Source organism: Apodemus sylvaticus, chromosome 2 (assembly GCF_947179515.1).
Source record: "Apodemus sylvaticus chromosome 2, mApoSyl1.1, whole genome shotgun sequence".
Lineage (NCBI taxonomy): Eukaryota > Metazoa > Chordata > Mammalia > Rodentia > Muridae > Apodemus > Apodemus sylvaticus.
Window position 1 is genome coordinate 848,340 of NC_067473.1, and position 13,307 is coordinate 861,646.

At 43.7% G+C, this 13,307-nt stretch overlaps 1 protein-coding gene across 1 annotated transcript in view; it reads right to left on the minus strand.

Moving 5' to 3' along the window:
* Rnf32 (ring finger protein 32) overlaps window positions 1-9,371 on the minus strand; it is a 35,004-nt gene extending 25,633 nt beyond the window's left edge. The window contains exons 1-4 of the mRNA XM_052172957.1: window positions 9,186-9,371; window positions 7,396-7,494; window positions 6,582-6,846; window positions 1,104-1,246 (exon numbers count right to left, since the gene is read on the minus strand). Of these exons, the coding sequence (XP_052028917.1) occupies window positions 1,104-1,246; window positions 6,582-6,846; window positions 7,396-7,467 (480 nt within the window). The 5' untranslated portion in view covers window positions 7,468-7,494; window positions 9,186-9,371. The remainder of the gene's footprint in view (window positions 1-1,103; window positions 1,247-6,581; window positions 6,847-7,395; window positions 7,495-9,185) is intronic.
* Window positions 9,372-13,307: the final 3,936 nt, after the last annotated feature.

A 13,307-nucleotide genomic window follows, 5' to 3' on the forward strand; every position in this document is an offset into this window, starting at 1 on the left:
GGTATATGCCCAGGAGTGGTATAACAGGGTCCTCCGGAAGTGTCATGCTCAGTGTCTTAGTCAGGGTTTCTATTCCTGCACAAACATCATGACCAAGAAGCAAGTTGGGGAGGAAAGGGTTTACTGAGCTTACACTTCCACGTTGCAGTTCATCACTAAAGGAAGTCAGGACTGGAACTCAAGCAGGTCAGGAAGCAGGAGCTGATGCAGAGGCCATGGAGGGATGTTTTTTACTGGCTTGCTTCCCCTGGCTTGCTCAGCCTGCTCTCTTATAGAACCCAAGAGCACCAGCCCAAAGGTGGTGCCACCCACAAGGTGCCCTCCCCACTTGATCACTGATTGAGAAAATGCTCCACAGCTGGATCTCATGGAGGCACTTCCCCAACTGAAGCTCCTTTCTCTGTGATAACTTCAACCTGTGTCAAGTTGACGCACAAAACCAGCCAGTACACCCAGTTTTCTGAGGAACCGCCAGACTGATTTCCAGAGTGGTTGTACCAGCTTGCAATTCCCACCAGCAGTGGAGGAGTGCTCCTCTTTCTCCACATCCTCACCAACACCTGAACCCAGATGTCCCTCAATGGAGGAATGGATACAGAAAATGTGATATATTTACATAATAGAATACTACTCAGCAATTAAAAACAATGAATTCATGAAATTCTTAGGCAAATGGTTGGAACTGGAAAATACATCCTAAGTGAGGTAACCCATTCACAAAAGAAGACACATGGAATGCATCACTGATAAGTGGATATTAATTAGCCCAGAAGCTCTGAATACCTAAGACACAATTCACATATCAAATCATTCCCAAGAAGGAAGGAAGGAGAGGGCCCTGGTTCTGGAAAGGCTTGATGCAGCAATGTAGGGGATTACCAGGACAGAGAAATGGGAGGGGGTTGATTGGGGAACAGGCAGAGGGAAGAGGGCTTATGGGACTTATGGAGAGGGGGGAACCAGGAAAGGGGAAATCATTTGGAATGTAAACAAAGAATATAGAAAAGAAAAGAAAAGAAAGTCACAAGGAAGGTGGAGCTCAGTGACTCCCAGGCTATAGGGAAGCAGTGCCTGGCTGGTTTAAAGCTCTGTCTGTCATGTACCTGCGGATGGAGCTCAAATTCTTCTTTACATATTGGACATGGCTGCATGGAGTCCCCTTGTAGAAGGGATCTCTGCTTCACTCTCTCCCATTCGTCTGATGACAGTGGCAATGGGGGAGGTGCCAAGAGGCCCAGTTTCTGGGCTACAGGAAAGACAAGACACAATGTAAGCTCGTGTATTTGTAGTCGCATTTTAAAGAGAATCTGCATGCAGATATTCTACAGAGGCATTATAGCTTAGCCTTTTACCACACACAGCAAGATGCTTTTCTATGAAGGGATGAGGGAAGTGATGACCCTTGAAGTTCTCAATAATGATTTATGTTTTTATTATACAAGACTATTGTTATTCTGAATGCTGATTTTTCAAGCAAGCAGGACTGACATTTTGTTGTACAGAAATTGAAGAATAACAATGTTTTTTGATTTTGTTTCTTTGTTTTTGGCCACTTTCCTTCATGTTTCTCACCTACTTTAAATGTCAATCTATAGCACTGCCTTGCTGCCCTCACCAATGACCACTACAAAGTACATATCAATCATGTGCTACCCAAAGATACATTCCTTAATTGAGTTTATGAGTACCCATCATATGAGCTTATATCCAATGGTGGAGATGGAGACTCACTTTGAAAAAGTACTTGCAACATTTCTGGGCATAGGGTTCGTAGGACTATCAGTGTAAACCATTATCTGCAAACTGCTAAATAATGGTAAAGATACATTAAAAAAAATCAACCTGGAACAAGATCTTCAATGATATACAATAAATGTTACAGGAATGGGAAGCTATCAGAAAGCACTCCTGGTATAGAAAAATCCATGGCAGAAGTATGAATGTATTCTGAAAGGCTAGAAGATAAAGGTAATCTCACAGATAATGGATATACTTTCGAAGTAAATAAACTGTTGTCCATGTCTTCTTAGGAAAAGTCACAGAACAGATGCTCAGCCTATGGGCCACAATAATTTGGGATACAGGCAAAATCAAGAAGACAATATGAGGTGCGTAATACTAAGAGCTGAGTAGCCAGAGAGCACTAGTGTCAATGTGGGAATAAGTAGCAATTCACAGGGATGTGTCTATCTGCATGCATCTGCCAGGAAACAAAGTTTGCAGTGTTTTACTTAAGATATTAGGAAAAGGAAACACAACAAAGGGAAAGAAACAAAGAAGTAACAAAGATAACAGCAGAAATTCCAAGAAATCAGGGGCCAAAATAAAACCAAAACCAATGGTAGATAGAATCCAAGATGTATTTTTATCAAAGGAGAAATTTCTAATGAAAATGGCCTAGATAAAATGCAAAGCATGAAGGAAAAAAAAATACAGAATAAAAAAAAGGAAATAAGCATAAAATCCATGTCAAAAATGGGGCAGATAGCTCAGTCAGTAAAGTCCTATCCACATAAGCCCGGGTTCTATCACCAGCATCCAAGTAAAAGGCTGGTGTGGTACTAGTGCTGGCAAGGCAGAGACAGGAGACTTAGAGCTTGCTGGCCAGCCAGTCTAGGTAAACTAGTGAATTCTAGTTGAGAGACCCTGTCTCAAACCATAAGTGATACCAACCTCTAGCTGTGGAGCAAGTGGAACTGTGACACCAGACAAAAACTTCGTAAGGTTGAGTGGATTCAGAAATCTCGGTACCCTCATACCTGAGGATTGTAGGATTTGCATCTACTTCTAACAAGGTTCCTGTCCTGGGACATGTGACCATGACACCCAGTCAGTCATTTGGGGGGAGCACCCAAAGCCCCATCCACTTGCATTGGATTTAACATTTCAAACCAAGCCAATAGAAAGCACCTGCCTTTAGACCCCAACCCACCCCAAAATATACACATAAGACCCTATCTATAAGGAATAAACAAAGACAGTCTGAGACTGTCTGTCTGTGGTATGGGGAGATGTAACACTTTGGGGATGAAAAATTCTCTCCTGAAGCTTTCACTGCTGGCAGCCGCTTGACCCCACCACAGTTACTTCCCACATGGTAGCCCCAATCTTTCCATCAACTCCTCCTCCCCTTTGCAGAGGGCAACTCAGAGCCACACAGATGTCCACAAACAGCGTCCAGTACACAGACCAGCATACAGCCTCCATATGCACATGCCTCCACATATGAAAACATATACAAAGATTATGTTAACATTTGTGTTTTCCAAAACTCACATATAAGGAAGCTTAACTCACGTCACTAGATTTACTTCTGGTAAAATATACCAACACTAAAACCGTCAGGAGAAGAAACAAAAAACACTGAGCTGAGCCTGGAGCCATCAGACTCAGGGCCTCTCCTGTTTTGGTTAAATGCTTATCATACTGAGCAATGAGCTCAGTATTTGTTTATTCTTAGAACAATGACAGGTATTATTGTACATAAAGTGACGTCTATTGTCAAAGGCCAGATTCTGAACTGAACAGACTGCAGAGGACAATGGGTGTATCACACACAGCCTGGTACACTAGAGAACTGCAGAGGACAATGGGTATATCACACACAGCCTGGTACACTAGAGAACTGCAGAGGACAATGAGTGTATCACACACAGCCTGGTACACTAGAGAACTGCGGAGGACACTGGGTGTATCACACACAGCCTGGTACCCAACTAGAGAACTGCGGAGGACAATGGGTGTATATCACACAGCCTGGTACACTAGAGAACTGCGGAGGACAATGAGTGTATCACACACAGCCTGGTACACTAGACAACTGCAGAGGACAATGGGTATATCACACACAGCCTGGTACACTAGAGAACTGCAGAGGCACAGTATCTGCAATAGCACACCATCCTACAAGCATCAGAGCTGAGAAAAGGCTTTCTCTTTTTCTTTTCTTTTCTTTTCTTTTTTTTTTGAAACAGGCTTTCTTTGTGTAGCCTTGGCTGTCCTGGAACTCACTTTTGTAGACCTCGAACTCAGAAATCCACCTGCCTCTGCCTCCCAAGTGCTGGCATTAAAGGTGAAGGAAAGGATTTCTTGGTGAACATCAGTGACAAGGCTTCCTCTCAAGATGCCTGTCACTCTTGGCTGGCTATCCTCGTCACTCTTGGCTATTTTGAACTTGTAATCAAACTTGGAAACCTTCTTCTCCTTACCCCAGCAGCTAAAGGAATAAAAGGGGTACAAACCAGATAACGGGCAATGAGTGAGTTTCCTCTCTATGTTGTGCAGGCTTCCTACTACTTTCTGTCTCTGACACCTATATACACTGTAACACAACAGCCCTAAGTAAACATATTTTCCATGCTTAGTTATCTAGGAATCTTTTATTTCTAGCTTTCCAGTATAAAATGGTTTCAGATTTACAATAGATTCTAAGAATGTGATAAAGAATTCTGTGATCTTAATATGCTGGTATAATACTGGGTACCAGGGAATTAATGTGAGCTAATTATCAACTGCAACCCTTATCCCTGGTTGTGCTGTCTGAGGTTCCAATGACTGATAGTCAACTACCATCTGAAAATAATGAATGGCATATTCCAAAAACAATCCAATTTTTTTCCAATGTAAGCAGCACAATGACATCTCACACTGCCCCATGCTCCACTCTTCTCTAGTGTACCAGGCTGTGTGTGATACACCCAGTGTCCTCCACAGTTCTCTAGTGTACCAGGCTGTGTGTGTGATACACCCAGTGTCCTCCGCAGTTCTCTAGTGTACCAGGCTGTGTGTGATACACCCAGTGTCCTCCACAGTTCTCTAGTGTACCAGGCTGTGTGTGATACACCCTGTGTCCTCTGCAGTTCTCTAGTGTACCAGGCTGTGTGTGATATACCCATTGTCCTCTGCAGTTCTCTAGTGTACCAGGCTGTGTGTGATACACCCAGTGTCCTCCACTCTTCTCTAGTGTACCAGGCTGTGTGTGATATACCCAGTGTCCTCCACTCTTCTCTAGTGTACCAGGCTGTGTGTGATACACCCAGTGTCCTCCACAGTTCTCTAGTGTACCAGGCTGTGTGTGATACACCCAGTGCCCTCCACAGTTCTCTAGTGTACCCAGGCTGTGTGTGATACACCCAGTGTCCTCCGCAGTTCTCTAGTGTACCAGGCTGTGTGTGATACACCCAGTGTCCTCTGCAGTTCTCTAGTGTACCAGGCTGTGTGTGATACACCCAGTGTCCTCCACTCTTCTCTAGTGTACCCAGGCTGTGTGTGATACACCCAGTGTCCTCCACTCTTCTCTAGTGTACCAGGCTGTGAGACACCCTTTGTCCTCTGCAGTTCTCTAGTGTACCCAGGTTGTGTGTGATACACCCTTTGTCCTCTGCAGTTTTCTTGGTGATAAGATAGACTGTGGCAGAACTACAGTTTTAGGGTTCATTGTCACTTCAGAGCAACACATCAGCATTGCTAGTCACTCAGATGTACCCAAGTTTCCTTCAAGTGGGAAAGAGGAAAGTGTTTGATTTCACAGAAAACAATTGTGTGTGCAGAGGTTGCCAAGGTAAGATGAAATCTTCTATGTGCCAAACTATAAATATAGAAAAATAGATTCCGAAGATGTTTATATTTCTGCAATATTCATATTGGCCTATGGTAGGAGCAGCGGTGGAAAGACAGAATTAAGGCAGCTTGAGCCACACAATGAGACTCTCACACAAGAAGTTATGGCCCCAGTGGATAACAGGGATCCAGTTAAGATGGGAAAGGCATGCTATTCAAGCAAATGGCAAAGTGTTTCACCAAAATGCACCAAGGCTGTGAAAATTTTGGCAAGGAGTTCCTCAGAATAAGGAACATCAAGACAGTTCAAGTAAGGGATCACTACACAAATTCAAGGAAAGTTTTGGGCTGAGGAGTATGAACGTCACTGTTGGCCTATGCACGGCTGGAGACACGACTGTCTCAACTGGACTGAGGAAGTTCACTGAGGGAAGGACACCAACCAAAGCTGGTCTCGGTTCAATGGAACCAGGCTCTTCTAGATGAAGCCAGATGGGAACTACATTTACAAAACAAGAAGATGTAGACTATACCACAAGTCCAAGCACTCAGGAGATTGCAGCACAGAGATTAAGAGTTGAAAGTCAGCAAGGAATAGGAGACTCCCAAAGCCAAGAAAAACATGCAAAGGAAGGCAGCAGGACTTAAAAATACAGAAGCACAAATCCAACTCTGGAGTGCCACAGGGCACATGATAAAACCAGGCACAATGTACACACCAGGAATTCAGACTCACAGAAGCGAGCCACCGGCCCTGTGGCTGTGGCTTAGTCAGGGAGCATTGCCAGCAGCCATCTTGCTTATGGACAGTCCGCCGATACTTTACCTCCAAAGTGAAAAAAACCTTGGCAGATGAAGCCTTATTAACAACAACACAATTCGCTGCCAATAAAATGAAAATGTCAAGGTTATCTTTTTACCCCAAATACAGCATTGTTTCAGCTCTGTAAACAGGGCATCATCCAGCCTGACAAGGCTATACTGGCATTAAGCCAAAGGAAAAAAAGACCAAGTTAGCTTACCTAAAGTTAACGGTGGTGGTGTGGGGTCCAGAACATATTCCTTTTCTGGATCTTCCACTTTAGGACCCTCTGTAGTTTTTCTAAGCCCAGTATCTATTATGGCTGCTGCATCTCTTTTGAGAGACTTTGACTTGTTCTCTTTCTTTTGCACTTTTATCTTACAAGGATCTGCTACCGAAAGATGTCCAAGTTGAAGATCATGTAATATGTGGTCCTGTAAGGCAACTGCAGTGACTGCTAAGTTACCTTTTTTAGATGAACGATCCTAAAAATGGGGGAGGGGGGTCTTATTTAGTGGAACAGTATGTAACATCATTTAGAAGAAAACTGAGAGCTTGTTGATCCCTGGTGGCAGATTACCAAGTCAGTGGGAAGGAATGCCTGAGCGATACCTATCAGAGCAAACCCCAGGCCCAACAGCTATGGTAGAGACAAAGGAAAATCTTTTCATGTTATTACTGGAGCCTTAATTATTAACCAATAAGTTCAAACCTGTGGGTGCTTAAATAAGACCCTGCTGTTTTGCTATAACTAAATTAGACTCCAGGCAAACCCTAAAAGGAATCTTACTCTTAAGTATAAGCTCTCTGGTGAAAACTTAAACATTTCTTGCAGGACCAGGTCTCTGAGCCAGGATATGTGTAAAGATAGCACCCTGAGACTGTCTGTTATCCATGTCACATGCACCTCCCACTCCTACTCACAGTTCCCCAAGAACACAAGATTTGTAAACTAGTTTTATACCTGAAGAAAGTCCAGTTAGACTACACCCCGTAAATAAAAATATGGGTCAGTTCTGAGGAGGATGCGATACCTTATTTTTTAACATGCTGTATCTATCAGGAATCAGAAAACACCGTTGTGTGGCTTTAACAATCTGTAGCATCACATTACAATAACTTCCATTCTTCAGCTGAAACAGAAAGTAGGAATGTATATAAACATCAGATCTACTAGGGCTATGGAGATGGTAACAGGAGTGACAGCCCCAGAGGAGCGTGAGCTGTCTAATTTACCCAGTCCATCCTGTCCTCAAACAGCTTACATCATAGAAAGACTGTTACTATAATGAACAATCTAGAGGCAAAAACAGAGTCTTAGACCAAAATGAGACACTAAGTAAATGAACAACCCTTCAAAACAACATTTAGCCCAAGTCTTAAAGTGAGAAATGTCTGTTAGATGGCAGGAGCAGGAGCAGAGGTGCCTAGGAAAGCAGCAAGCTGTTTGTGTTTTGGCAAGAAGGGGAACAGGGAAGAAGTTGGGGGTATAGCGCATGCTGACTACCTTCAGCCTGGCCAACACACAGGCGGACAGAACATGGCGGACAGATACCGACCCAATTGCTTTCTACTTTCTCGGGCAAGCTAATAAAGCATCGCTTTTATAAAAAACACAAAAATGCTGACATTGTAGGATTATTATACAAAAGAAAACCTCCTTAAGGGCTTACAAGAGACTGTTCTGCACAAGTCACTCATAAATGGTTACTGTTGCTCCAATTACCTTAAAAATGGGAGGACATATTTGGTATTGACCTTTTTTAGTTTTGGGACCATGCTGTCCATAATATCCTACAGTGGAGAGAAAAAGTACCTTTTAAAAAGCAACCTAATGGAATAGTATTGAGGGACTAACTTTCAGAAAGGTGCTCACAGAGCAGCTGTTACACATTCATGTGCACATGGGGCCCTGGTTCTAGCATCCCCCCCCCCCCCCCCCCCGCCCTGCAACAAACACGTGAAAAGATTACAGGAAAGTGAGTCCCATAATGTGTGAGACGCCTGATTAAGACAAAGCCCAGCTGCTGCTGTTCGGATCCTCCGGAAGCCTAGGGCAGTGCTCACCTCTTTACTTTTCAGTGCTGACATGGACATCTATGAGAGAAGGTTGTATGCAGTGTTCCTTACCGTGGCCTTGGCTGGAGGAAGGCATGTAAAATACTGAATGGTCACTGTTACTATTTTCCACATTCAATATGCCTGTAATTTGGCAACGACCAAGTATGCATCATAAAAAAAGTTCACTTTTTCGACAAGATTCATACTATCGTTAACCATAGGTAGCTATTTATTCTCCAATTTCACCAGGTTTTTATTGTGCCGTTGTGACTAATATCAAGGTAAGATCGTTAAAAATTGCCTCACCATAGTCCCATAGTACTAGCAAATTGTATAACTGAAAGAATAACGAAACGTGTCAGATGTAGTAAACTGTATGAGAAAACATAGAAGTGGCGACCCGTTAGTCTGGCAACAGGTGAGAAATAAACACCTCTGCCTGGCACTAACAGCCACAACAGCAAACTGCCTGTTTGTACTTAGCTTGCACAGGGTTAGGAGGTTGTGCCATGTAGGAAAACACAGGATTAGGCGACAAGACATTTAATCACCAATTGCTCTTAGTTATCAGAAGGCAATTAATGCACGCGTCAGTAGAAATGCACCGGAGAGACGGCATTATAAGTTTAAAATCGCCCCCAGGGACAAGAGAAATCGTGGGAAGTCTGGTCCGTGAGGTCCCTCGCCACATCACAGCCTTGCGCCGCGCAAGCAGGACCCGCGGACCGCCCACAGCGACCCGGACCTCCCGCCCCAACACTACCCCGCGTTTGGCTCTCGCTCCCTCCTCTGCACCAGAGCTTCTTTATCCTTCAGACAGCGCTGCGGGACGACTCACACCGGCCTTTCCTCGCTCTCAGCGGAACCTTCTCGGAACCGCTCCTCGTTGCCACGGCAACCAGCGGCCTCTGCGCCTTCTAAGTGCGCATGCACTCCGGCTCTGCCTGGCCCTCAGTGCGCATGCTCGCTGGTTCCCCCCACCCCAAGTCTGGCGGACCAAACGTCCCCTTCCTCTCACCTGCCGCGAGCAGTTTGCTGAGTCCGCGTTTACGTCATGGCTCCGCCCCTCGCGTGTCGTCAGCGTCCCGGACGCCGTCGTGTGAGGCGCGCGCCCTGGGCGAGTAGTGTGCGCGAGCGCTCTCTGGTCTCTTCCTCGGCTGTGCGCTTTCTGTTTGGCGTCCTTTCCGCTGCCCTCCAGCCGGGCTGCGCGGTGTGTCTCGAGGATGCACGGGCCCGTGCGGCTCTTTGTAATGGGCTTTCTGTTGTCCCCTCAGTCGGAAGATTTGATAGCGGCCCCTCGGCTGTTTTGCGATCGCTGTGGCGTCGCCATCCGGCCTCCTACTGATGCTTGCATTGTCCAGCCTTGGCTCCCGGTAATCGTGGCCTGTTGTGTGTTGCCGGGTGCAGGCCTTTTCACGTTCTCCCCTTCTAGTGGCTCCTTCCAAGCTCTAGGGTCTCAAGGCTTCGGTGAAGGTGAGGGTGGAGAGAGCTGTCCCTGCGGCTACTGGCCTTCGGGGGATCCTAGCCCTTCTGCACTCCGAGCCTTCTCGTACCCCTTAAGTCTGCACCCCCGTGCTGTCCACTGAGCCAGGCTTGAACCCCTGGGGTCCTTTAAATGTCTCTCACTTCTTGGTGCCAAGCAGAAATATTGTATTGATTATCTCCTGCCTGGAATGACAGTGACTTTGTTGTACCTAAACTGTATATGATTCAACTAGAGGTGCAAAGAAAACACAAGAATTCGAGATCTTCCATAAAGTCAAGTCTACCGAAGTTACTGAGCTAGAGGATTGGTTTTCTGTCACTAAAAAGTCCCAAGAGTCGATGTAAAACTGGTATACATGATAAGTCTGTGGAACAATATAATTTTAAACTCCATTTAAAAGTTACAAATTTTTTTCTTGGCAATAAACTTTCTGAATTGGCTCTTACTACTTGAACTTTGTAGGAGCAGATTAAAAGCAGGCCAACTTTTAAAAGTCAAATTCACAATAAGTTTGAAGTTATGAATTTTCACGTACTAGTTCAGGTGCTTTCAAGAAATAGTATAATCTTAGCTTATGTTTCAGGGAGTGATGCATTTAGGAGGTATTTAGACACCTTTTTGCTGTCTTAAAACTGTTTTTTTTATTGAAGCCTAAGAAAAAGTTTTTGAATGCCATTAGCTGGACATGAGTTTAAACCTACATTTTACTTTCTGGATGTCTGAATTTTAATAAGTTGCCTTATTTTCCTGAAACAAGGCTTCTTGTTTTCAAAGAGGCCTTGCTGCATCCTGTCATTGGACATCTATTAATTACCCCAGCAGTAGTCCTGGACATTGTTCTGTGACTGAATGTGTGGCCAATCTGAACTAGTTGGAAACTTATACTATGATGAACCATCATCATGCTATCATAAGGTGGGGGCTGGGGACCTGGCCTAGCTGGGCTAGTCATAGGAACTCAAGTGGGTTTTTATTGGGAGGGGGATGGGCATTGGAAAATTCCTTTCGTTTTTCTGACTGAATGTGAGAACAAGAAAAGACATGAAACCGCAGCTGCATCTGCTCCACTAGCATCCTAGGGTAAGAGCCTGAAGGTGTGGGGCTGCGCGGTGAGCCTTAGAAGGAAGATTATACAGGAAATAGCAGAACTAGCATTTGGACACAGTCCAGGATGGGTGATGCGGCTTCAGCCCTGGAGCTAGCCCAGCTTTTGGTCTTTTCATCAATTGTGGGTCTAGTTTTCTGTTACTTTGAGCAAAAAGAAATTCAATGAAAATAGGGATTCTGTTACCACAACTTAGGGTTGTGATGAAGTTAAAACATGATACTGTATGTGAATTGCTTTGGCCATGCCTACTAATTCTGTCTTGAGGTATTTCTCTCCAACTTTATAAAGTTAAAAAAATAAATCTCATTTAAAAATTTCCCACCTTAGCTTGGGAGGCAGAGGCAGGCGGATTTCTGAGTTCAAGGTCAGCCTGGTCTACAGAGTGAGTTCCAGGATAGCCAGGGCTATACAGAGAAACCCTGTCTCGAAAAAACAAAAACCAAATCCAAAAAACCAAACCAAAACAAACAAACAAAAAATTCCCACCTTAACCAAGTAATTAACTTATGATGTTTTGCTATCTAAAATAGGTTGGCCATAAAAATTTGCTCCATCCTACAAAATTTGAAGACTAGTGGTTTGATTTTTCAAATTTTTTTTTCAATTTTCTTTTGAGTGCAGGCAGGTACTGGCTAGGTACTGGTAAAGGCTTGCTGATCCTTTTACCCATCTCTTGAAATATGGGAGTTATAACATGTTGTCACTCGTTCTCTTATCCTAACTTGTAATCACCCAGTAATCACTCCTTCTCATTGAACAAATGGATCAGTCTGGAAAGTGGAAAAACAGACTAGTTCTGAGTTTCTGTCCTAAGTTACTTTCTTTTTCTTTGCATGACTCCTCTGGATATTTCTTAAAAGTCAGATCTTCTGGTGGCAGCTTCCTGAGCTTTTCATTTGTTAAAAAAACATTGTTTTTTTGGTATCCCTGGATAGTTGTAGTCAGGCTTAGGATAAATTAGTCCTTCTGTACCTTCCTGATTGCAAGGAATTCAGGTGTGTACCATCATGCCCAATCTTTTCCAACAATTTTTAAATGAATTCTTTGAGGCAACACCTACGTAGAACAACACTGATCATCATAGAGTGACTAGCTTGGTGACATTTGATACGACCACATTGCAGTCATGTTGTCCTCTAGTTTTAAGACATACTTGAATGGCACAGTGGAGGTAAATCCTACACCAGTATTACAGTCTGCCCTACCCTAGCCTCTAGCATCTGCCAACTTATATTCTGTGTCCATAGACTTAGTGTACCTATACAATACATAACCTTTGGTGTTTGGCTTCTTTTATGTGGCATTTTTGAGGTCCTTTGACATCACAGCATATATCAGTGCATTGTCCTTTGATGTCACAGCATATATCAGTGCATTGTCCTTTGATGTCACAGCATATATCAGTGCATTGTCCTTTGACGTCACAACATATATCGGTGCATTGTCCTTTGCTTGACAGAATGCTGCTGTTCACGTGCAACACAATTGATTGTGATCATATGTTGACAGACATGAGTCTTGCCATGAACACTCATGTTTGCATCTTTTATCACTGTTGTGTAAGTGAATTCACTGATCAGTATATGTGACTACCAGACTGGTTTTTACAGTAGTCACTCCACATTTAGTTCTCATAAGCAAGGTCTGAGGCTTCAGTGTTTCCATATCTCTCTTAATAGTTGTTTTCCACTTTTGTCTTGACACTGAGACAAGCTTTCAGTATTACCCTAGGCTTACTTTGAACTCGTCCTTTCTTCTTTAGTCCCTGGTGTGGTGGAATTCTGATATGAGCTATCATGCTAGGCTTTTTAAAAAGTCCTATTAGTTAGGAGATTGTATTATGGTTTTTAATTTCCCTAGTTCCTGGTGATATGGTAGTTCTTCATGTACTAGTGGGAAGTGCTGATAAATCTGTGACCCACAGATTCTAGTTGGACGTGGTCATTCTTCTGATGAGCCATCCAAGGTGATTCTCATTTATGTTACAGCATTTTCAACTTGTTTTTCCTTTTGATCCTGTCTTGTTTCCTTTTTTATGCTCATATTTCTCATCTGCCATTGCATGTGACTGACTTGGTTCACTAGAGCGGGGCATGTTACTTTATAAAGAACAAAGAGTACCATTGAGCTTGATGTTCAAGTGTCATAGACATGACGCCAGTATCAGCCTTACTCTGGAGAGAGCCACATACTGGATGTTGTGCTATGGTAGGAGTTTCTGAGGGAGGAAGAGTCTGTGTCCAGCTTTTTGTAACAAAACAACTAACGTTGGGTTCTTTTACTTTGACCAT